The sequence below is a fragment of the Punica granatum genome, chromosome 4, assembly GCF_007655135.1.
Source record: "Punica granatum isolate Tunisia-2019 chromosome 4, ASM765513v2, whole genome shotgun sequence".
Classification (NCBI taxonomy): Eukaryota; Viridiplantae; Streptophyta; class Magnoliopsida; order Myrtales; family Lythraceae; genus Punica; species Punica granatum.
This window is the reverse complement of record NC_045130.1, coordinates 37,548,545-37,571,545: the sequence shown is the minus strand read 5'-3', so window position 1 is coordinate 37,571,545 and position 23,001 is coordinate 37,548,545. Positions and strand designations below refer to the sequence as shown.

General features: G+C 42.0%; 4 protein-coding genes and 1 pseudogene across 5 annotated transcripts; 3 read left to right on the top strand and 2 right to left on the bottom strand.

Moving 5' to 3' along the window:
• The first annotated feature begins 2,550 nt into the window (after positions 1-2,550).
• LOC116203318 (protein S-acyltransferase 18) lies at positions 2,551-5,726 on the top strand. Its single transcript, XM_031535008.1, has 9 exons — positions 2,551-2,831; positions 3,324-3,437; positions 3,523-3,855; positions 4,062-4,130; positions 4,236-4,307; positions 4,393-4,521; positions 4,625-4,705; positions 4,793-4,966; positions 5,062-5,726. The coding sequence occupies exons 1-9, from the start codon at positions 2,781-2,783 to the stop codon at positions 5,542-5,544; spliced, it is 1,506 nt and encodes a 501-aa protein (XP_031390868.1). The 5' UTR covers positions 2,551-2,780; the 3' UTR covers positions 5,545-5,726.
• Positions 5,727-5,910: 184 nt separating this feature from the next.
• LOC116203319 lies at positions 5,911-7,626 on the top strand. Of its 2 annotated transcripts, none has more exons than XM_031535009.1 (6): positions 5,911-6,140; positions 6,249-6,296; positions 6,397-6,457; positions 6,537-6,665; positions 7,086-7,253; positions 7,359-7,626. In XM_031535009.1, the coding sequence occupies exons 1-6, from the start codon at positions 5,926-5,928 to the stop codon at positions 7,491-7,493; spliced, it is 756 nt and encodes a 251-aa protein (XP_031390869.1). In that variant the 5' UTR covers positions 5,911-5,925; the 3' UTR covers positions 7,494-7,626. The 2 variants fall into 2 exon arrangements, with proteins under 2 accessions (XP_031390869.1, XP_031390870.1); XM_031535010.1 differs by having other exon boundaries at positions 6,027-6,144.
• LOC116203317 (protein translocase subunit SECA1, chloroplastic) lies at positions 7,476-13,806 on the bottom strand. The gene is made up of 20 exons (XM_031535007.1): positions 13,311-13,806; positions 12,961-13,033; positions 12,599-12,805; positions 12,192-12,295; positions 11,914-12,093; positions 11,606-11,824; positions 11,353-11,466; positions 11,149-11,262; positions 10,901-11,068; positions 10,185-10,360; positions 9,914-9,980; positions 9,679-9,825; positions 9,503-9,598; positions 9,321-9,389; positions 9,135-9,236; positions 8,798-9,049; positions 8,630-8,697; positions 8,271-8,388; positions 7,913-8,152; positions 7,476-7,817 (listed from the first exon to the last, which is right to left on the bottom strand). The coding sequence occupies exons 1-20, from the start codon at positions 13,710-13,712 to the stop codon at positions 7,665-7,667; spliced, it is 3,069 nt and encodes a 1,022-aa protein (XP_031390867.1). The 5' UTR covers positions 13,713-13,806; the 3' UTR covers positions 7,476-7,664.
• A 154-nt stretch (positions 13,807-13,960) lies between these two features.
• LOC116203320 (PSME3-interacting protein) lies at positions 13,961-16,985 on the top strand. Its single transcript, XM_031535011.1, has 7 exons — positions 13,961-14,242; positions 14,371-14,445; positions 14,737-14,794; positions 14,948-15,003; positions 15,741-15,803; positions 16,190-16,255; positions 16,581-16,985. Exons 1-7 carry the CDS (start codon positions 14,183-14,185, stop codon positions 16,824-16,826), a joined length of 624 nt encoding a protein of 207 aa, XP_031390871.1. The 5' UTR covers positions 13,961-14,182; the 3' UTR covers positions 16,827-16,985.
• Positions 16,986-17,101: 116 nt separating this feature from the next.
• On the bottom strand, positions 17,102-22,410 carry LOC116202955 (annotated as a pseudogene).
• Positions 22,411-23,001: the final 591 nt, after the last annotated feature.

Genomic DNA, 23,001 nt, shown 5'->3' with positions numbered 1-23,001 from the left:
TGCATTCGCTATCTCAAAGTATTATTAATAGTGAAAACTCTCGGGATTCTTTGCACTAACGTGCGTTGGATATTAGATGTATAATGAAAGAGTTATATAATTGGTTGATTATCCGAAGTAATAGTGAAGATATGAGATTATCTTTCTATTGATTAGTGTGGACCTAATATTAAAGGTGACCTATAACTAGTTACATCAATTGATTAGTAACTTGAAAAGTCTTATATTATTAGTTAAGGATTCTAAAAATATAAAAATAAAAATAAAAAACCTTGACATCTCTTCTTCTTTTTCTGTGTACCCTAATATCCGATGACATCTCTTTTTTGAAATGTCAGTTTAATTGAGTATATATATATATATATATATTTCCTAGATAATACTCTCATATAAAAACTTTATTTATATATAATGAGTTGGTATAATTAATTTTCAATTATCTAGAAATAGGTCTTAGCATAGTTATATAAAGCCTCAAATTAGTACTAAGAGATCCTAAATCCTCAATAGAGGGACTTACGCACCCCTTTACTATAAATAAATAAAAAAAATCATATATCAATCATATGTGTCGTCTTGTTTAATTCCTTTTACAAACAAAATCTATACGGACTAACCAGCTGATTCAGACACATGTTCTCACAATTCCCTAAACAAAGGAAAAAATAAAAATAAAAAAGGCTTGAGCATCTGGTACGTGTTCATGTGACTTCTAGGATCAATGATATTGTCGTCTTCTGCTAATTTGTCCAAGTTCAATGAACCTTCATCAAGTCAAGATTGAACTGGCCCCATAGAACCAGCTAGGTTCAATCAAAACCGGAACATGTGCCCTGCACAACTGCAACTACTCTCGATCGAAGAAACGAATATATGCGAGACCTGAATGAGAAAATCATTGATCAAAAGCAACTGTTGTTGAGGAGTTAAAAATGGGATAAATCCCACGTCGGAAAAGAAAAAGAATATCCATGGGTTTATATGAGACTTGAGTACCACCACTTATCAGCTTGAGCTTTTAAGTGGATATGGGCCTGAGCCCGTATAAGCCCAATGGAAATTTATTATGGTATCAGAGCGGGTTATGCTTCCGCATGCCTACGCGCGTATGCGCATGGACTCACACCACGCCAGGCCCAGTATGTCCGAGTGCAGCCAAAGTGTGCGCCTCGTGTTAGTCCCCCCTTGCCCGAGCACGGAAGAAGAGCCCGGCTCGAGGTCAATTGTTGAGGGCAGGTGTTTAAGGGCACGTGACAACGTGTAGGCAGAAATAGACCACACGTTGCACGTGAGGGCGGGTGTTGAGGAGTTAAAAATGGGATAAATCCCACATCGGAAAAGAAAAAGAATATCCATGGGTTTTTATGAGACTTGAGTACCACCGCTTATCAGCTTGAGCTTTTAAGTGGATATGAGCCTGAGCCCGTATAAGCCCAATGGAAATTTATTAACTGTCATGAGTTAAAATGCTTTCTCTACACCTATATATATGGGCACATGAATGTATAGTAATATATATCTGATCAGAGAGAGCGAAAGGCAAATCAAGAGGCGACGACCGGCTTTGCTCAAAGAAGCGCGCGCTTGGTTCTACCTTGAGTTCCTCCAGCTTCTTCAGTGAGCTGCAAAGAGCACTGTACATTATTCATGTCTAACTGAAGGGTTTGGCGGAACTCTGGGTAATACTAAAGCTATCATCATATTATTTATGTATGCATTCTTTTTTTCTTTTTCGGTAGACAAACGGGGCAAAGAGCCTTAATTTATGTATTATTTTCCTACACCATGCAATGCATCAATTGGGATATTCATTTATGTTTAGTGCATTTACCATATGCATTTCATTTTTTCAGTCATTTCCCTTTTCTTTCTTCGGTTTTCTCCGTAACTCTAAGCTTTTGGAGCTCGGGCACAGAACTGATTATCTATGTTGTTCTAACTGCTTTTCAAGAGGATCACTGCACACATGTTATGAAGAGCTAGAGCTCTTGGAATCTTCAGGCGGGTGTTGCCCGAGCTAATGTTGTCCCATCCCATGTCAGAGAATTAACAAGAAAAACATGGCTTCCATGTCAGACATAGACCCAGTTACCTCTATAGGTCCATATGAAATTTGACAATGACACTGTACTAGCAGAAATACGAACTTGTGGAATAAAGGCAGAATTATTACCATATGACACTACCTCATATTTCTTATGCTACAATTGGTATAAGTAAATATGGATTGCAAAAATTCATCCAAATATAATAATAATAATTAGGATGAATGCCGGGTGGTTGCGTAGAAGAAGGAACTCGTTTTATGGGCCGGATAGAATGATTAGATTTGGGGCCAATTCTCCAGTTGGGCCCCAAGTCAACGTTCTTCAATAAATCCTCCAACTTTAGGTAGGTCCCACATGTTTTTTTTTTTTTTCCCTATTTCTTTTCCGATCCGCAAAACAGGACATCCCATGCGACCGCGATCTCGAACTCCCATCCGTCCGATCAACGCGAGCATGAATCCAATCTAGCGCTTTCGAATTTTGAAAACCTTTCGACCGTTGCCAGTTGGAAGGTGGAACAGCAACATACGACGCCGTTTCGGGCTTCGCGACTCAATCCGAAGAGAGAGAGAGAGAGAGAGAGAGAGAGAGCGAAAGACAGAGAGACAGGAAAAGAAAGGGGCAGAGTTGTCATCCGCTTTGCTCTGCTCTCATCAATGGAGTTCTTCTGAGTTCAAGCAACCGGACGGAAAAGGCACCGGACAATCCTCTGCGTGAGGTTCTGCGCCCAAGATGATGAACGTGAGACAGCACGGGTGGCAGCGGCCACTTCACCCTTTACAGGTCCCCGATTTCAAGCTCCAACTTCAAGAGTTGCAATTTATTTATTTCGGGTTCTGCTGATTTTCAGCTTGAGATTTCGGGTTCGCTTATCTGTACCCAAGGTCTGTATTCTTGAGCTCGCGATGTGATCTTTTCTGCTTCTTGCGACTCTTTCGGGATTGCTCAATGAGGTCCCGGTTTGCTTGTTCTAGTTTACCATACAGCAGAGAAGCCCAGCTCGAAAGGCTGGGCCTTTGAGTGCCTCATGCCTGAGCGTTGTATCGTTAGAATGTTAGTCAACCGTAATGAGCATGAAAGTAAGCTTAGGATAGTTGCACAATACCCTCGAGCTCGAATTAATAGTCTTTCTCGGATATTTTCGACAAAGGCCCGGTCTCGGGTAGATGTGTGGATAAACCCAATAGTGGAATTCCTGAGCTGATTGCTTGGTGGATGGTTCAGACTCTCAATCTCAGCAAACGAATCTTGTGTTTTCTGATTTCTTATCTGCAGATAGTGGGAACGGCAGTCTTCAGCTTCCTAGTTGCGGCCTTCTATGTCTTCCTTGGGCTATTTCTTGGGAACCGAGTCGCAGAAATCACCGTGACATCAATCTTCTCTTTCGTGGTATAGATATGCGAATTCTTGTATATTTCTTGTCAATCTTCTGTGAGACAATCAATTGGATAACCCTGTTTACGATAATTCCCAGGTACTCGGGTCGATCTTCTTATTCGTAAGATGTACCGCCATCGACCCTACTGATAAAACCAGCTCAAGAAGGAAGAAGAAGAAGAGAGGCAGCTCGAATAGGTTGCCGAAGCTTAACTATGGTTTTATTCTGGGGCAGATTGTTCTGAGATTTTTCAGGAGGTTGGAGAGGAAGATCCTCAGGACATTTATAAGGAGAAAGTACCTTGATCCGTGGAGCACTAGTGTGCAAGTTGAGCCTCTTCTTCCGTTTCCACTCGTCTTGAAGGATGATGCTGTCTCACCCGATCTTAAGGACAACGATACTAGTTTCTGCATCCTTTGTGACTTCGAGGTTCATTGACTATCCAACTTAAGAAGCTAAAGCTATCAACTTTCAGTTCGGCATTGATAAGTAGTTATTGGTTGCCGGCACTGGGTAACTAGCTTAGTGCAGGCATTCGGGCAGCAGAGCTGCCTGATAAAGCTTTACTTTGTATGCAGCTTTTCTAGATAAAAGGATGCGGTTTCTGACCTTATCAGAACCATTTCCCGCTGCAGGTGAAGAAACACAGCAAGCACTGTAGGACCTGCAACAGATGCGTGGAAGGGTTCGATCACCACTGCAGAGTAAGCAAATTCTCGTTTTTTGTTTAGTTATTTGCATTCCAGCTTTAGCTTGCACATGTTCAGGTTTTCTGATCTAAGCTCATAGCCTCTATTCTTCGGTTTCAGTGGCTTAACAATTGCATTGGGAAGAGGAACTACACCACCTTCATACTCCTTATGGTGTTTGTCCTTCTAATGGTTAGTTTCTTGTCATGCGAAAATTCCGTACTTCTAGACCTGCCAATATCTTTCTTACCTTCCGACCTCGCAAATTGTGTTACAGTTAATTATAGAAGGAGGAACGGCTGTTGCCGTATTTGTCAGGTGCTTTGCAGATAAGAAAGGAATGGAACGTGAGCTACTGAGGCGGCTCCATATCAAGTTTCCACGGGGACTTCTTGCCACTATAGCTGTATGACCGGAAGAACTTTTGAGTTCATGAATCATTCAATTGCAGTCCTTCCTAGTGCATATTTTCGTACTGATCAGATCTCAACTGATAAAAATCATCGCAGTTCTTGCTATTTCTGCTGACGAGTTATAGTTCAGCAGCCCTCGGGCAACTATTCTTGTTCCACATCGTTCTCATACGGAAGGTAATCAGCTCATTCCTTAATTTTGTTTCTGTTAAGAACCAATGAAGGACTTCTTAGCTTCTATAACAAGAATCGCACCTGCTGCAGGGAATGAGGACATATGATTATATTCTTGCAATGAAAGAGGATAACCAGACAGTGGGTCTTGATCCATTTGAGGACTCAGATTCAGATTCTGATGAAAGTTCCGACTTCGATTCACCTGAAAAACCATCCTTTGTCTCGCGATTTATATGCCGAGGAGGACATAGACTAAATCAGGTTAGCTAAGAGGTTGATGAGAATTATGTGCTTTGGCATTTTTAAGATGCAGTGTGAAGGGCCTCAGAGTTATCTAACTTTCTTTGAAAATCCAGAACTCGACGAAGTTGTCTATAAGGATCGATGGAGATCCAGAGTCCACCTCTTCCACCAAGAAGCAAGGCTTCCATGTAAGCATTAATCCATGGAGTCTCTTAAAGCTGAGCAAGGACACAGCTCTTGCAGCAGCTGATAGGGCCCGGGAGAGGCTTTTGAGAACTAAGCCCGAAATCGATCCCTTGAGGCCCTTGCCGCTCGAGAAGAAATCTGGGCCCTTAATGCAAGCAGAGAGGAGCATCAATACCACTGTGATCTCATCGACACCAGTGGTTTCTAAACTGGCATTCCCTGCATCGCCGGGGAGATTCTCAAGTCCAAGGAGGCGGTTCTCCGGCTCTCCAAAGAATAAGTACAGAAGCAACTTTGACTTGAAGTTGACAGAAGTGTCGAGGGAGCTTGAGACATATATCTCGAGGCAGGTACTAAGTTCTATCATGAAGAAGGATGGGAGTGAAGCGTCCCCGAGATCAGGCATTTAGCATTCGGTTTCTCAGCCTCTGAGAAGATTCTTCAGTTAATTCGAAGCATTCTTCTCAACCGTGATTGTGCTAATATGACATAAACTTATTGGGGTGTATGGTCCAGTGAATATGTCCTTTTAACATTGACAGTGAAAATTTGTAAACTATTTCACCATAGTTGGTTTCGCTTGAACCTCGAATCATCTGATGCAGCCAAAGCAATTGAATCGATCAAACACCAACAACATACGATCATATCAGTGAAAGGATTTAAATTCTGTACGCAAATGCTCTTTTTTTTTTTTTTTTTTTTTTTTTTCACGGTGAGATCATAAGATGACATTTTATTGACTTTCTTGGCTCGCACGCTTCTTATAACGAGATCAAACACAGCTCAAGATGAGATGTGAAGCTAATTCGGGCCAGGCCTTGGGCCCGCCCAAGCCCAGACCTAAGAGCTGTCGCAGCCTTCAACAACCAAAGCCCGCGCCCGCCATCATTCCACCATTGAAGCGCTGCCGTTGCTACTCGAGCAACATGGGGAGGCGAGGCGGCAGACCCCCGGAGAGGGCTACCTGCCCCCCCAACCCAACTGTCGTTCTTCATGAACAAGAGTCGGTATCCTCGAAGCTTTCCCGCCGCGATTCTGTTCTTATTAGCTTCAGTTCTTCATCGGCATGGGTTTATTTCTTAATCGGGGCTTTCGATGTTTGAATTTGCAGCTGCTATGAAGGAGACCGCCTGGGTCTGTTGCTGAGATCGATTCACGAGTAAAGTTCGAATCTTTTGGGCCTTGCAATTTGTGGGTTTTCTTCTTCCTCGTACATTGTTCGGTATTTTTTCTGAACAGTAACGTCTCTTACTGTGCAGGAAGATCGAGGCAGCAAGAGCCTCAGATGGGGATGTTCTGCCCGAGAAGATATGGTTGAAGGTAGCTGTTAAACTTCTGCTTAATGATTTGTTTTACTGGCGATGCTGTCGTTTGCATGATCTCTCTTCCATTTATGCAGCAACAATTTGCAATTGGGGTCAATGAAGTCACACGGTTGCTCGAAAGAATGCCGCTATCCGGTGAAAAGGGAAGTTCACCTCAGAAGCCTGATGCAATGTCTAGCAATGATAAAGCACCTTGGCTTCAGGTCCATTATCGTATATGAATCTTCTGTTACAATTGCCAACTGTTTATTAACTTTGTGGTCGAATTTGAGGATAAGTGATTCACGCTTGTAGTGAATGGAGTTGCCCTCTTTTGTGTTCCAAGTTCTTGGAAGAGGAGGGATTGGGAAACAGAAAAGTGTTTTCGCTCATGTATAATTCTTTATGTCGAGAATTGCTTTGCTTCTCGAACGCGATAAAACGACACTCTTGAAGGCTTTATCTGCAATTACAATTTATGGGGAGTATGCTCACTAGCTGATGATGAATTGTAGTTGTAGAGCAAATCATGTTGGACTCTGATACGATGATCCATGCACAAGGATATATTCTGATTACCTGAGAAGCTGCAACAACATGATTCCTAGAATGCTCACCAATCTCGGGTTTTGTCTGTTTTGCAGGCCGTTCTTGTAGCTTTCGATTGCAACCCCAAATGGCTGATCAGACACCTGCCAAGCTTAGCTTCTTCGAGGAAGGTGCCCCTTATCTTCGTGAAAGATAAGAAACGGGGATCTTTAAGATTAGGCGAAATCGTTAAACTTAAAACTGCAATGGCTATTGGAATTAAGGTAGGTAGTTTACACTTAAAAGGGAGCATTCAAATAATTTTCGGTTTGCTTATTTTCCAACTTTAAATTAGATCACCTGACCGTCCACTGATTCAATTCTTGCAGGCTAAAGGAAGCGCCATAAATGCCATTGTCGAAAAAATTTTAGGCAGCGACAAGTTAGACGACAAAAAGGTCCATTCGGAGCCCAAAGAGATTCTCAGAGAACCTCAACAGCATTCGTTATCTGTACAGACATGAAATTATGTAAATAGATTGCTGTTTTCTGCATAGGGTACAATCAACCATTTTGATTTCTCAGTTTATTGGTCGTCGCTTTACAATGTCATGCTCACCATACTTAACAAGACTTGGTCGTGTGATTTCTATTCAACTGCATTTCCCTAAAAACATTTGCTTCTCAATCATAAACTATGCACTTGCTTGGGGACTTGCAGTAGATGAGGATGACTCGACTGTTCCCACCGACTTGGGTTTATTACCAGTCCTGCCATTGGTAACAGTCTTCTCAGGTTTCCCATTCTCATTCTGGTCTTGATCTTTCTTTACCAGCACTGGCTTGAACTGCCACAAAGAAGAAACTTGACACCGTTAGAATGGAGAAAAAGGAGAGGACTCAAGAGAATGAGTACATGATTTGTCTGTATGAGAAAAAGAACCTGATATATGGAGTAGATGACGTTTCTTCTGATCTGTGCCATCATATCAAGAAAAAGATTGTAGCCTTCTAGTTTGTACTCGATTAGCGGGTCTCGCTGAGCATACCCTCGTAAACCGACAGCCTGCTGAACATACTTAAGAGCCTGCAAGTGTTCCTTCCACAAGCGATCGATGTTGCTCAAGATTAAGAACTTCTCGGCTTCTGCCATCAAACCTGGCGCCTGTTCCTCGACAGTTTCCTATTTTTTCATATGAAAAAGAGATTCCAAAACGGAATTTTGGAAGTTAAAAGTTGAATCTAGATTGTTGAGAACAGCAGAAGCCAATTCATTCTATTGAAGAGACACTAGCACTAACCCTCTTCTGAAAATACGCTTCACGACCTCGAAGTCGCAAGTAATCCTGCAATTCTTCATAACTAGATGATTTGCTTTTTAGCAGGTCTGGAGTGAGATCACTCAATGGGTAACAATACCTGAATATCGGCAAACAACTCTCAGGAAGGATCTGGTATACTTCGAAAACGACGTAGAGATCAAAATGTCAGGTGAAATAAACAAAAGGAGAAACAGATTTTGACAACAATCAAGACCGGGTGGAAAACCTCGAGTTCGAGTGAAGTTAAACTTCTCATATATTGATGAAAATCTATACCTACTTTTCAAGAACAGAAACCGTATTCAATTTCAGTAGAGAAAAAAAAGAAAACATCTTACTGTTGAAGTTTCGCGATGAGCTTTTCCAGGTCCCAGCTTTCAACAGGAGCATCAGGACCGATATTTGCCTGTTTAGGATGATCATTAATCAGAGAATCAATCCAATTTTGGATGGGACTATCATCAATGGAAGACAAATTTTCAACAGGAAGATCTGGAATGACTCACCTCCAAGATATCATCCATGGTAAGTTCAGCGTATTCGACTATAAGTGATTGGAGATCATCAGACTGCAGGGCTCGCCTTCTCTCTGCATAAACGCGGTCTCTCTGGCTGTTCAGAACCTCATCATACTCAAACAATTGTTTTCGAATATCAAAGAAGTAATTCTCCACTTTCCGCTGAGCTTCATCAAGAGCTTTTGTCAGCATCTTTGATTCAATGGGTAGGTCTTCGACTCTAAAGGCCCTCATTAAACCCTAAAAAGATGCAGTTCCGAGAATACTTCAACGGGCATTCTTTAATCAATGCGCAGCATGGATCCTGAAAATACAAATTTCAAACCTGTATTCTGTCTCCTCCAAAGATTCTGAAGATGTTATCCTCAAGACTGAGGAAAAAGCGGGAACTACCAGGATCCCCTTGTCGTCCACTTCGACCTCGTAGCTGCCAGAAAGCGCAATTTTCTTAACTCCTCGCAAAAGAAATTAAGTCTATTGAATTTGTTCAGAAAGAAATATTGGCAATAACCTGATTGTCAATCCTGCGAGATTCATGTCGCTCTGTTCCAACCACATGAAGTCCTCCTGCTTCCACAACCTGCAAGGCGGTGTAATGAGAGCAATTATAAACCCAATGGAAGAAAAATCAGCAAATAACACAAACACATGGGGGCAGGGAAAAATGCAGCAAACAGAGGGAGCTTTGCTCACATTCTTCCTCTCCTGATTGGTATAAACCTTGTATTCTTCGGCAATCTCGAGAAATGCATTACGAAGCTTAGCTATAACTTCATCTTGTACAGGACCCTACATGAGAACAACAGCTGATGAGGTCATTATCAAATCTTCTACGGCAGATCACTATTTTATGTAGCTTGAAATTTAACCTTTTCACAAGAATACGATAAACGTTCCTCCGCTTCAAGCTCAGTTAGTGATCTCTGACCCCAACTCTTTACTGCAACTTCAACAGTTTCCTCGGCTAATTTTGTATTTATATTAGATAGTGGGCACGGGAATAAATTTTCATTCACCTGGCAAGACACGTAGGAGTACAACTTAGTCATACCTCCAAGAAACACTAGCACATTAGTATCACCATTAAAGATAACCAAACCAGACCTTCCATGTCTTCTTTGGAGCTTGTTTCTTCACTGAGACAAAAACTCCATCACCAGGTTTAACAACTCTGCGACAATTGGCCGCTTTTCAGATTCAATAAAATGTGTTTGCAAGATTAAGGATCGCACAAGAAAGTAGAAAGAATCAACGGGGAAAAAACCCAGAGAACTAAGGAGAGTTTTAGCACCGGAAGGAAACTTGTAACACAGAGAATCCTCTAACAAGGAAGTTGATAAGTTGATGAACAAGTAAGAGGGTACTTAGATGATACCTCGGCATTAAGATTTCCCGAAGCTTCAACCTTGCCATAAACTCTGCATTACCACCTAGAATTATGTCAGTTCCACGGCCAGCCATATTGGTGGCAATTGTAACTGCCCCAAGACGACCACTCTGTGCTACGATTTCTGCCTCTCTTTCCACATTCTCTGGTTTTGCATTCAGAACCTTCAGAAGTAACATAAATATATTTATTACCAAGGGAACTTTAAATTTTAGAATAAGTTGCAATTTACAAGCTTCAAGAAATAAGAAGTCACTTGCTAGAAGTTATGAGAAAGATGCTTTAGTGTCTAAAGTACAGTAGTTGATGCCGTAATTCGAAAGCTGTACCTCAGTTGCAAAGTCTAACATCCCAGTCCTAGTTTTTGAAAGTTCTTAATAAGTTTCACAAGAAAGGGAAAAAAACATACTTCAAATGAGCTTCCTTTACTATGTAATAGTCTACGGGAACCCATGATCCATATAGGTGGTTTAGTAGTAGAAATATTTTAGTCTTTTTTTCTTCCCAAAATATGAGAACAGTGACGGAAGTGCATTCAACCACACATTAAACTAACAAGACCCATATGAACAGTAACCTTCTTGTGAAGGGCAAAGCAATACATTTTTATCCCAGTTTTTTCCAGAGGTTTCAAGATAGGGCTTATCAAAAACTAGTAATAGAGAGTTTTTAGAACCAAATGTTCGTTAGCTGAGAAGTTCTACCTCATGAAGTATACCAACTTCTCGCAACTGTTGGGACAAAGAATCACTCTGTTCAACACTGGTAGTACCGACAAGAACTGGACGACCAGTCTTATGCATTCTAGATATTTCCACCACAACAGCTCTCCATTTTCCTCCTGTTGCCCTAAAAACGACGTCAGACTCGTCCTGAAGATGACACACGAAGATTCGATGAGGAATTCGATTCACGTTTTAATAGCCTGCTTATAGGGACTATTCAATCCAACCTTCCTTATCATGGGCTTGTTTGTTGGCACAATTGTGACTTTAAGCTTGTATATGCTCTCGAATTCTGCACTTTCAGTTGCGGCCGTACCCGTCATTCCACAAAGCTTCGGGAACTGTTACATTGCATAACAAATGTAAACCGTAAAGAAGAATTGATTCATGTTAAAACATTGTAAAGAGTGAAGATACAAAATAATGCAAACCTGTAGAAAGAAGTTCTGGTAACTAATCGAAGCCAAAGTAACAGTTTCATTCTGAATAGGCAAACCTTCTTTTGCTTCAACTGCTTGGTGAAGTCCATCACTCCATCGCCTTCCCTGACACAAAAAGAAATTAAGAAGCCTTCTTTACATGTATGATCAGCAACATAATTATATATCAGTAAAAGTTCTCGGCGCGTAATTATCCTGTAAACTTCTGATAAAGAAATAAAAGGGAATGAAATTGAATTATTACCTGCATAACCCGACCTGTGAATTCGTCCACTATGAGAACCTCCTTTCCACGGATGATATAATTTACATCTCTTAGAAATAGTTCTTTAGCTTTAATTGCATTCAAAATATATAGGGCCCACTGTTCCCGTGGATCATACAAATCTTTTACATCTAGAATTTCTTCTGCATCCTCGTATCCCTGTTCTGTAAGTAGAACTGACTTTTGCTTCTCGTCAACCTGAAAGAACCAACTTAAAATGTTCACTTGAAAGTGGAAAGCAAGGATTCAGATCTTAAAAGTAATCAATTTGGGATGATTGTTCTCACAGTATAGTGTATATCCCGTTCAAAAGCTGTGGCTATCTTTGCAGCTTTATAATAACGATCACTTGGTTTCTCAGCTGGTCCCGATATAATGAGTGGGGTTCTTGCTTCATCAATGAGGATAGAATCAACCTCATCAATGACACAGTAATTGAAACCCCTTAAAACAAGCTCCTCAACACTCTGTTTCATCAGAAAATACTGTCAGTTTTCTGTCCAAATGGCACAAGAGTCTTAAATAGATGCAAACATGTTGGTAAACAAATGAAAGAATTACTTTCCGTGGCAAGATTATCTCTCAAGTAATCAAAGCCGAGCTCACTGTTGGTGACGTACGTGATGTCAGACAAGTAATTTTCCCGTCTTTGTTCGCTTGTCATATTCTCTGCCAATATGGAAGACTACTTAATTCGACATAATAGGAGCTTGCAAGAAGATCTAAAGAAAACAGATAGGAACATCAATAAGAGCTTTTAGAATAAAGCCAGCAAAATCAAGGTGAACTAATAACCAGAGATTAAGTAATCAAAAGTAAACTAACTAAAGAAACAGTAATTAATAATATATTATAACACAATGACATAAGCTTCAAAATAATCAGAGTCCTGGTACTATAACTGAGACACCATCATTAATATTTGAAGAAAATAAGATTGTGGTCAACATGTATGAAAAGAATGGGACATACGCTGGATTAGGCCAACCTTCAGTCCCAGAAAACGCGGTACTTGTCCAACCCATTCACAATCCCTCCGAGCAAGATAATCATTGACGGTAACAACATGAACCCCTTTCCCGCTTAAAGCGTTCAAATAAGCTGGCAGTATTGCGACAAGGGTCTTCCCTTCTCCAGTCCTCATTTCAGCTATTTCACCCTTATGAAGAACCATCCCACCTATTCGATCAAATAATTAGACCACGGGAAGTGGAACTCCACTCCGCAGAAATACAGTACATAAACCTTTGGATTCTCAGTCCATCCGAAACCGAATAGCAATATAATGAGAAATGGAGAAGTAGAACAGTGTTCGACATCAATAGAGTAGATACCTATTAATTGGACATCAAACGGCCTAAGGCCGAGAACTCTTTTTGAAGCCTCTCTCACCACGGCAAATGCTTCCTGCAACAGTCAACAGATTCATACTTACGTCTGGCGATACTATAAGGATGATAAGTATTTCAACTGCTCATTATCATCCACTTGGATGTTTACAGTTACAACTCAAACAAAACTTCAAATTTACTACAAAAACAACTGGCCAGTCCACTGAAAGCTGAGAACAGATGAACAAGGCACGCGATATGGTCATATAGACCATGAAAGGAGAGTCTCAACAACAAGGCTGACGCAGACAAAGTGCAGATTAGATAGGAAAGCAGCAGTTCATAGTACTGACAGGCAAAAGAGAATCCAAGGATTCACCCTGCTGGGCACGCTGCTTCAACAATTGAGTCCTCTCCCTCAATCCCGAATCCGATAACGAAGCCATTTCTACTTCCATACCATTAATCACGCCCACAGTTCCCGCGTACTGCTGCCGGGTGGACTCCCCTGTATCATTCCCTTTAAAGATCCCACCGAGCAGGCCCCCAAGAGAAGCCATTGCCCGGACCTTCCGCCTCCCATTGTTGCCAGATCTCGACGTTCTGGCTTCAAGGTTGATACTTTGCCGGAACTTCCGGCCGAGGAAGGAGGAACCCACATGGGTCTTTTGGTGGGCGAGGAGGCTCTTGGTGTAGAAGGGTGAAACGGGGGAGCAGTGGTTCAACAGAGGCGAGTCGCAGAGAGATGCCGCCATTGTTAATTGGTAGAAAGCTCTACTGAAGATTTTCTTCGTCCATGAAGTGTCAAGAAGAAAACTGGTGGACCAGTTCACGACAAGGGGAGCTCAGTCGTTGGGATAAGATGAGCTGAGGAGAAGAGGGAACTCCCGGAGAAACGCCGTGCACTTCACGCGCAGACATCGGCGCGTGCCCTTCGGCTTTGGTCGCAAAGCCCAAGTATGTCTATGGACAGCCCAAGCTCATGTCAGCCCACAAAAGAGCTTCTTGATGGGCTACAAAGTTTCTGATCCATTCTCTGCCGATTTCAGCGGAGGCAGCCAAATCGGAGTGATTTCCACCGACGAACTAGCTCCGGCCATCCGGAGACGCCGGCCACCGCCATTGAAGGCTCTCTTGTTGGCTCGATATCGATATTTTGCAAGTGATTGTCGGCAGTTCTATTGCGAACTTCAGCAGTTGGGTTTCGAGACAAGTCGGGGCAGACATGGCGGAGGAACCGAACACCCAGGCGATCAGGCTGATGAATTTCGTCTCCGAGGAGCAGGTTTGGGAGGATTATTGGCTGAGACCAACATGAGAACAGCTCTAAATTTCTCTTCTTTCAGCTCAGGTTTCTTGCTGCTTCTTCGCTGCTCGTTAATTCTGTGTTTGTTTTGTGATTTGGTCTTGCAGTTAGCAGAAGCTAAGAAGACTAGAGGCGAGAGAGTCGAGGACGGCAGTGCTCAGAGAGACAGACCCCTGTACGAGGTACTCCGTCACGCCGCTTGTCTTGTACTAAGCTGTGATGTTTCGGAGATCGAGTTGTGTTCACATAGTTTTGCCAGGGAAAAAGTCACTGACTTGCTGCTCAAAGTTGAGAATTTGGGGAAATTTTTGGCACCATTGTTGTTTGCAAACTCTTGCTTGCATTCTAAGAAAGAGCTCTCTGAACTGGTCTTTTCGGTTTTGAAGCTATGGCAAAAGCATATGATATCTTTGTAGTAGAAGCTGTTATCGGAAAGTTGATTTGATTGTGAGTTCATTTCTTCTCTTGTACAGATATTGAGGGAGAACAAAGACAAGAAAGATGCAGAATTCAATGAACGGTTCAAACACAGTAAGTGGCTTTGTGTGTATGAGCAATGTGTGCCTGTCTACTGGGGAGAAGAAGCATGGCCTAGAAACCGTGGGAGCATAATGAAGCTGTTGGTAGAAATTTGATTGGGGATCTGAAGTGCTAATATATATATATATTTTTTTGCCTTTTCAGGACCACCAAAAGCTCTGGATGACGATGAGACAGAATTTCTCGATAAATTAGAGATGGTATGATTATGTCATGCACATATGGATCTTTAAATTTTTAGCAGCAGACATGATTTATTAGGAGTGAGAAGGAGAGAGGGGTAGCTCTCGTTTAGCTGAGGCTTGATCGTTAAATTCCATTTCTTATAGTGGTCTTGAATGAGTCTTTGCATGAGATTGTGACTGCTTCAGGCAATGGATAGAACAATAATGCATGAACAAATCAAAATTGTCTGGAATTATGTTATTACTATTTTAGGGAGAGAAATAGTTTTTTATTGCTTAAATTTCATCTCAGCTACTTCTGCTCAATCTTGTTTCACCTCGAATATGGGAAGGTGTATTGAATTGTAACTGGTGTCTACTAGGGTTGCCATTTTCATGTGTAATACATGGCTTTCATGCGTGAAACTGAAGTAGATAGGTTGATTGATATGTATCTTAAATAGGGACAGACTTAGGACTTTCATGGTGGAAAGTTAATAGGTTTTCCTTTTATCTGCAAAGAGCTACTGTATAGCAGTCATGAATCTATACATGATAGACTTGATTTTACAAAGGATGATTTCGCAGTTTTACTTAACTTGTTGGCATGATTGATTGCATGCTTCAACCTGTTAAAGACATAAGATCAACTACTGGAGTTTTCATGCTTATATATCATCGCATGCTTATGTCTTAAATCTTGCCCTTTTCTGGGCCTTTATTTACTGACACCTTTGGTTTTCAATTCGTTTGTGCTGTGTCTTTGATTCTAGTCCAGGAGAGAATATGAAAGGCAAATGAGAGACGAGGAGGCTCAAGAGCTCCAGAGTTTCCAGGTATTGTCTTTCAATATAACCATGAAAAGGTTTAAATCAATTTGTATCTTTTTTAGCTCCAGAGTTTCCAGATATTGTCTTTCAATATGACCATGAAAAGGTTTAAATCAATTTGTATCTTTTTCATTTTCCATAAATATTTATTTCGATTCAAGTTCGATCTTAATTTTATCCTTTTAAAGAAAATTTCATTGTGCTGTCGTTGTCACTTATTTCTTGTGTGGTTTTTTCATTTTCTTATGTTCAGATAAATTGACTTTGTGGCTAAGAATCTGCTAAATTTCCTTTGAAGAATTGAATCAAGTGTCTTAGACCCAACAGTTTGTTAGTGTGTATCTCATGGCTTTTGTTGGTGAGAGTCGTTACGTAGTGCATTCCTTTTTCAGGCAGCAGTGGCAGCACGATCCAACATCGTGCATGAATTGGAAGAGGCAAAACCTCCCCCTCCTGTGGTGAGTTTCACTCACAAGCTTCACAAATCGTCGCTCCACGTCACGCTTCATGTCGCTTTAATTTTTAGGCCCTGAAGCACTTGAAATTTGAGTCTGGAACCTGCTTATAGATTGGGATCTCATGCAGTCATTCCCTTACATTAGGCTCGGTTATTTCCATTTGAAACTTCAGCTAGTCCAGAGTACTATCAAAGAATTCATGCTATTTCTGCCCAAGTGGTGGAATGGGAATGAATATGAATCCATTAATTGAATTGGAAGTAGATCTCTTTTTGGACTATTTTATCCATTCTTAGACAATGTTTTTCTCAACTGATGTGTCCAGGAGGAGAAACAAGTCTCAAAGAAAAACCCGGCATCTCAGCCATTGAATATGATCATAAAAGTCAAGCCGCAGGCCAAGAAAGCAAAACCCAATCCTCAGAGATCCGAGGAAGAAGAAAAGAAGCCTTCCGAGGTTGATAGGGACAAATCATCATTGGAACCGGTTGCAGCAAATGGTAGTGATGAGCCCCTCAGTTCTGCTCTAACAGGTCTTGTATCATACAGTGACGAAAGTGATGAAGATTAATGTTCGGTTAGTTTGTCAGTGTTGTCAAGAACTGAGAAAATGGAATTATTGTCTGGCCGAATTTCTTCATCCATGGAAGTGTAAAGATTTCTCCCAGAATTGAATGCTCGCTCATTTATTCTTTCTCTTGTATAATCGATCTTTGATATTTTTCCCGAAGAGCAAACTTCTTATGCGGATTTCCCTTTGAAAGTAGTAATCGCTTGATGCACAAGAAACAGACTGGAAGATTGTCATGCACGACGCATGTAGCTAAATAGATAAATTAGAAAAAGGAAAAATATGGAAATAATTACAGAAAGAAGAGAGTTGAATCATATGAAACAATATACAATCACAGAAGGTTTACGTTGTACAGAGTTGTCGATTTGACTACGTCCGATGATGCAAGAAAAGAATGCGAAAAAATTTCTACCTTAGAAAACTTCATCCAACTCTTGCTCGATGAAGACAGCTCGAGCAGTCGACACGCATGTGGGGAGAGAGACTAAAGATGCGTAGAACCCGTCCTTGATGTTTATCAGCTCGTCATGCTTCCCTTTCTCAGCAATCAGTCCATTCTTGAACACTGCAATCATGTCAGCATTCTTAATCGTGGAGAGTCGATGGGCTACCACGACTGTGGTCCGGTACACCATGACTCGATCAAGCGCGTCCTGGACCACCTTCTCAGACTCAGCATCCAGTGCACTCGTGGCCTCATCGAGCAAGAGAATCTTAGGGGTCTTGACTATCGCTCGGGCGATGGCCACCCTCTGCTTCTGACCTCCCGATAACTGGAGTCCTCGCTCTCCCACTACCGTATCATATCCCTACATTACATTAAAGTAAAACGCGTTTAAAGAAGAAACTGATCCATGGTAGGCAGCGTCGGGAAGATATTACTCAGAATTAATTCTTAGTTTACCTTTTGCAAACTGCTGATGAACTTGTGGGCATTGGCTAGCTCAGAGGCAGCAAGAATTTCTGATTCGGTGGCGATACCCTCTTTCCCGTATGCAATATTTGCTCGAATAGTATCGTTGAACAGAACTGGTTCTTGGCTGACTAGACCCATCTGCTGCCTCAGCCACTTCAGCTGTAGCTTCTGAATATCGACACCATCGAACGTAATGTGACCTGAATCAGGGTCGTAAAACCGTTGCAATAGTGCGATAACTGTTGATTTCCCGCTCCCGCTCTCCCCCACCAAGGCAACAGCCTGAGAAAACAAGAAAGCCAAAATGATGCCACTGTTGTAAAATGAAACTAGTTCTTTGTTTTGAATGAGGAAAATTCATGTATCTGCTCACCTGTCCAGAATGAATGGCCAAGCTAAGGTCTCGGAAAATCTGACAGTCAGGTCGGGACGGGTACTTAAAGCTCATGTGACAGAGCTCAATTTCACCCTTCACATCCTGTAGTGTCATTCCTGACTCATCGCCCGGGTCTATCTTGGACTTGCGGTTGATTAAAGAAAATATGGATGCCGCAGCAGCTTTAGCTTTGGTTGAATCAGGACCAAGGGAGCTCGATCGACTTATTCCAATTGCTGCCATTGATAAGGCTAAGAAAACCTACTAAACACATATATCCAGACTAGTGTTCTCAAGATGTTTTGGAGCAAAATAAACAGAAATTCCTGTCTGACAACTGTTTTCTGGAACCAAAATTAAATATGGGTCATAGTGCTTACTTGGAAAACATCTGAAAATGTTGTTTGGCCGGCTTCAACAAGTCGGGCTCCAGCATAGAAACTCGACGCGTACATACAATACATCAAGAATATGGAAACCCCAAAACTGATCCCGCTTACCAACCCTTGCCTGATCCCAGTCTTCATTGGGCCTTCACATTTCTTCTTGTAATGTTGCATCATTTTCTCCTCCAAGCAGAAGGAAGCGACGGTCCTTATGCTTCCAACCACATCGGTTGCTACCTGACTTGCTTCTTCATACATCATCTGCAACAGTATAGAGGGCAAGATTATTCAAGTCAGTATTGATAATGACAGATGAATTGGATAATAGACATATGAGCACGACTTTCCATTTGCGAGATTTAAGCATTTGAATTAGTCGGCAATTCTCTCAAAGATGTTTTCGACTCTATTAACCTTTGCGTCAGCACTGAACCCTTTCATGAACTTCCCTTGAACATATGCATTGACCCCTACCAGAGGGATGAGTACGAGAATGATGAATGCTAACTGCCAGCTCGCAATAAAGGCAATGACCAAACGCGCAACTGCTGATGCAGTGTTCTGAACAAGCAGTCCAAGTGCATCCCCAACAAGGGACCGAATAGTTGCTGCATCCGCTGATAATCTTGCTCCTATGGCCCCACTTGAGTGTTGAGGTTCGTCGAACCATCCAACTTCCATGTGGACCACCTTCTCAAAGCACATGGATCTCACACGCGCAATCAACTTACACCCTGCCACAGCGAACAGGTAAGTTCGTGCAGGGTAAGCAAGTAATGAAACAACCCCAAGGACCACGAAGATGAGGGCCCAGAACTTGGAGTCCTTCCTCAGCTTGTGGGGGGGCTCAAAGTATGTCTTGATCACGCACGACATGAGGATCCCGAAGATGGGGAAGATCACTCCATTTATTACTGCAGCGATCACTCCAAACAAGAGTACTGGGATCTCAGGCTTGTTAAGATATGCAAGGCGGCGGACTGGGACCTCAGGGGGTTTCTCTGCACCCTGTGGAACTGGGGACTCGGGGTAGGTGCTGTCAGGGATTGTAAGGCCAGTGGAGAGCGAGTGCTGGCTGCTGATTCCAACTGATGATCCTCGGCTGGTCATAGACATTCTCTGACTCCAAGTCAATTCTCTGTTGAATTCAGTTATTTCTGACATGTTACCCACATCCATGGACGGTTCTGAAACTTTGTTCACTACTTGCAATCAAATTAGCTGCGAGTAAGCGCCGTCGGGGTCTTTGAGTAGTTCTGAGTGTGAACCTGATTAATTCAAAAAATGAGTCATGATATATATTACATGATTAACCTGGAAATGAAAACGTACTATATATTCATACGGTAATCTCTAGTCCCAGTTGGATCATACCTTTCTCAACTATTTTTCCATGATAAATAACAGCAATCATATCTGCATTTCTAATGGTGCTCAGGCGGCGAGCGACAATTACTGTCGTCCGGTTGACCATAATCCTGTCTAGCGCCTTCTGCACGATCCTCTCAGATTCTGCATCAAGTGAACTCGTGGCTTCATCTAATAGTAAGATTCTTGGGTCCTTTAGTATCGCCCTAGCAATTGCAATTCTCTGCTTCTGGCCACCAGAGAGCAGCATGCCGCGGTCACCAACTATTGTTTCAAATCGCTGAAAGAAGTAACATATCCATTAGATCCACGATGCCACACCTTTTAAAAGTAGTCCAGCACCTTTTGTGCACCGTCCTAAATTGGCGGGAGTAGATGCTCACTTTACAAAGAACTTGTTTGGAATTAAGCATTTGGGAACATAAACTTTGAACCTGCGGTAATAAGTTGATGAAGTTAGAAGTGTTTGCAAGTTCAGCAGCTCTTTGGATCTCTTCAGGAGTTGCATCCTCTTTCCCGTAAGTGATATTATCTCTGATGCTGCAAGAGAACAGAACCGGTTCTTGGCTCACTAACCCGATCTTACTTCTTATCCACTTGAGCTGAAAGTCCCTAAGATTGATCCGGTCTATTAGGATTTCTCCCCCCATTGGATCATAAAACCTCCCAATCAGACTGATCACAGTGGACTTCCCGCTCCCGCTCTGCCCCACCAGTGCAGCAGTGGTCCCGCTCGGGATAGAAAGAGAAAACCCATTGAATATCTGCTCGTCAGGTCTCGCAGGGTAGCTGAAGTAAACGTCTTTGAGCTCTATGTCCCCTTGAATATCATCCAATGTTTTCCCTCTCATGTTGTAGGAATCGATGTCTGGCCTCCTGTGGATGGTTTCGAACATCTTGTAGGCTGCCGCTCGTCCAGCAGCAAAGGCACTCATGCAAGGAGAAGCCTGGCCCAATGACCTGAAACATCCGTTGCCGAGAAAGGAATTATTCGTAATCAAAATCATTTTGGATCACATAGACAAATCAAATTGTATAGACACAGTTTAAATTATGACTTACGTTGAACCAGTCAAGACGGTGACAATCACAGTAAGAACTTCGCCGCCAGTATATCCCTTTTCAAGAATTAACTTCCCACCATACCAAATGGCTAATGCATAACTGCAGAGGTATATGGAGAAGACTATTCCGATGCCTAATCCGGCAGCTAAGCCTTCATAAACTCCTGAGTTGTATGCTTGTATAAGAAACGTATTGTAGTTTACTATCGCTTGCTTCTCCCCAGTAAAAGATGCAACCTGTAATTAAACAAGGCTACTACTCAATCCACATTACAGAGAGGGCCGATTATTATATGAGCGCATATGAATGATTAAAAGATGAAGAAGTATATGTACGGTTCTGATTGAGCCGACTGTTTGTTCAACGATGTTTGCTGCCTTTGCATATGCAGCTTGTCCACGAGATGCCATCTTAGAGATGAAGAGGGACATGGTCCCACCAGCCATCACCAGGAGAGGGATAGCCGATAACATCACCATCGTAAGAAGCCACCCTTTGACAAATGCTATTATAAAGCCTCCAAAGAAGGTCGAGCTGAGCTGCAAGAACTTCCCGACCTGCAAAATCATTTTAACTGACTAATGAGCGTTTCGGCCAAAAACTATATACTATAGAACAAGGAAATATGTACCAGTTTTCCGAATAGTTTTCCATCTTTTGTTGGAAATGTTTTTTTCTCATTTGTCCAGAACCAGACACAGGCTAGCATTACCTTCTCGCCCATAGCATCCTGTATAAGGACAGTGTCCCCAGACATTCTTCCAACAACCTCTCCTGTGTTTGTTTCCTTGTCGAAGAAAGCAATGTCTTGTCTCAATATCGTCTGCAAGTACAAGCCCCGAATTCTCGCAGCCTGTCTCTCTCCCGTGACCATCCAAGAAGCCACCTCTAAACCCACATGACAAGGTGCAGAAAGAAACCTGTCACTATGTGCTTAAACTAAAAATTTGAGAAACTAAATTCGCAAAGGATGGAAAGATGCACTTACGAAGAAATGCTGCCACTCCTGACCCAATTGCCAAGTAAACATACTTGAGAGATACCTGATATTTTGCAAAGAAACTAATCAATGGAAATCCTCATAAAAACAAATACAACCAAGAGTTTGACCATTTGAGATTTAAATACATTTGATGGATTCATAAATGAGAGTTACCTTGGAGACAACTTCGACCACATCTCCATTTTTCTGATTCTGCCCGAAAGAATCAATCACATCTCCAAACAAGACTATCATCAGAGGCACAGAAGTTCCATTTCCAATTGCACTGATTGTCCCAACAATCATCAGGAGAATATCCGTTCTATCTGCATAGGAGAATAACTTGTGGAGCGGAACAGTATTGGCCTTCTCATCCCCTTTCCTTGTTTGGTCCTCCGGACGCTTTGACATGGTGGTGGCAGCCTCCCCTCCGGTTCCAGGATAACTGCCTTTTAGACAATTCTCAACAGCCATGTTGCCGATCTCAAGCAAATGACCAACTGTAAAGCTGGTTTCTCTGGAGCTTTTATAAAATGCCGAATGCTCCATCAAAAATAAGTTATTAAAGAAGAATATCATGATGAAACCATAAGCGGCTGACCAACAAAAAATGCCATAAAATATTGTTTGCAGATGTTGATACTTTAACTCCCAGTCTTCTCTTCTAAATGGCACTCTAGTTCATGGCTCTTTTATTTATAGAATATATACTATTCTTGATAAGATAGATCACATACTCATAGTTGCAGGCTGGTGGAAGCCAATTGATAACAATTTCCAAGTGCACAATTGATGTGTAAGAAGAAAACTGTCATTAATCCAAGAATTCACCCTGCCAGGCCCGATGCTTCAATGTGTCCTCTCCCTTAATCTGGAGTCCAATAACTAAGCCATTTCTGCTTCCATCCCCATTAATCACATTTGAAGTTCCCGTGTATTGCTGTCTAGTGGACTCCCCTGTATCATTCCCCTGAAGATCCCACCGAGCAGGTCCCCTAGAGAAGCCATTGCCTGGACCCGCCACCTCCAATGCTAACACAATTCGACGATCTGAATTTAAGGTTGAAGCTTTGCCAGAA

What these genes read in the sequence shown, in the direction of transcription:
- LOC116203318 (XM_031535008.1), top strand. Translation starts at nt 2,781, where the DNA reads ATGATGAACGTGAGACAGCACGGGTGGCAGCGGCCACTTCACCCTTTA. An exon ending in GGTTCGATCACCACTGCAGA is followed by an intron (nt 4,131 to 4,235) that starts GTAAGCAAATTC and finishes CTTCGGTTTCAG; the next exon opens with TGGCTTAACAATTGCATTGG. An exon ending in GAGGACATAGACTAAATCAG is followed by an intron (nt 4,967 to 5,061) that starts GTTAGCTAAGAG and finishes TTGAAAATCCAG; the next exon opens with AACTCGACGAAGTTGTCTAT.
- LOC116203319 (XM_031535009.1), top strand. Translation starts at nt 5,926, where the DNA reads ATGAGATGTGAAGCTAATTCGGGCCAGGCCTTGGGCCCGCCCAAGCCC. An exon ending in CCGAGAAGATATGGTTGAAG is followed by an intron (nt 6,458 to 6,536) that starts GTAGCTGTTAAA and finishes CCATTTATGCAG; the next exon opens with CAACAATTTGCAATTGGGGT. An exon ending in CAATGGCTATTGGAATTAAG is followed by an intron (nt 7,254 to 7,358) that starts GTAGGTAGTTTA and finishes CAATTCTTGCAG; the next exon opens with GCTAAAGGAAGCGCCATAAA.
- LOC116203320 (XM_031535011.1), top strand. Translation starts at nt 14,183, where the DNA reads ATGGCGGAGGAACCGAACACCCAGGCGATCAGGCTGATGAATTTCGTC. An exon ending in TTCTCGATAAATTAGAGATG is followed by an intron (nt 15,004 to 15,740) that starts GTATGATTATGT and finishes CTTTGATTCTAG; the next exon opens with TCCAGGAGAGAATATGAAAG. An exon ending in AAGAGCTCCAGAGTTTCCAG is followed by an intron (nt 15,804 to 16,189) that starts GTATTGTCTTTC and finishes TTCCTTTTTCAG; the next exon opens with GCAGCAGTGGCAGCACGATC.
- LOC116203317 (XM_031535007.1), bottom strand. Translation starts at nt 13,712, where the DNA reads ATGGCGGCATCTCTCTGCGACTCGCCTCTGTTGAACCACTGCTCCCCC. An exon ending in ACAAGCCCATGATAAGGAAG is followed by an intron (nt 11,069 to 11,148) that starts GTTGGATTGAAT and finishes TGTCATCTTCAG; the next exon opens with GACGAGTCTGACGTCGTTTT. An exon ending in AAGTTGGTATACTTCATGAG is followed by an intron (nt 10,361 to 10,900) that starts GTAGAACTTCTC and finishes TTACTTCTGAAG; the next exon opens with GTTCTGAATGCAAAACCAGA.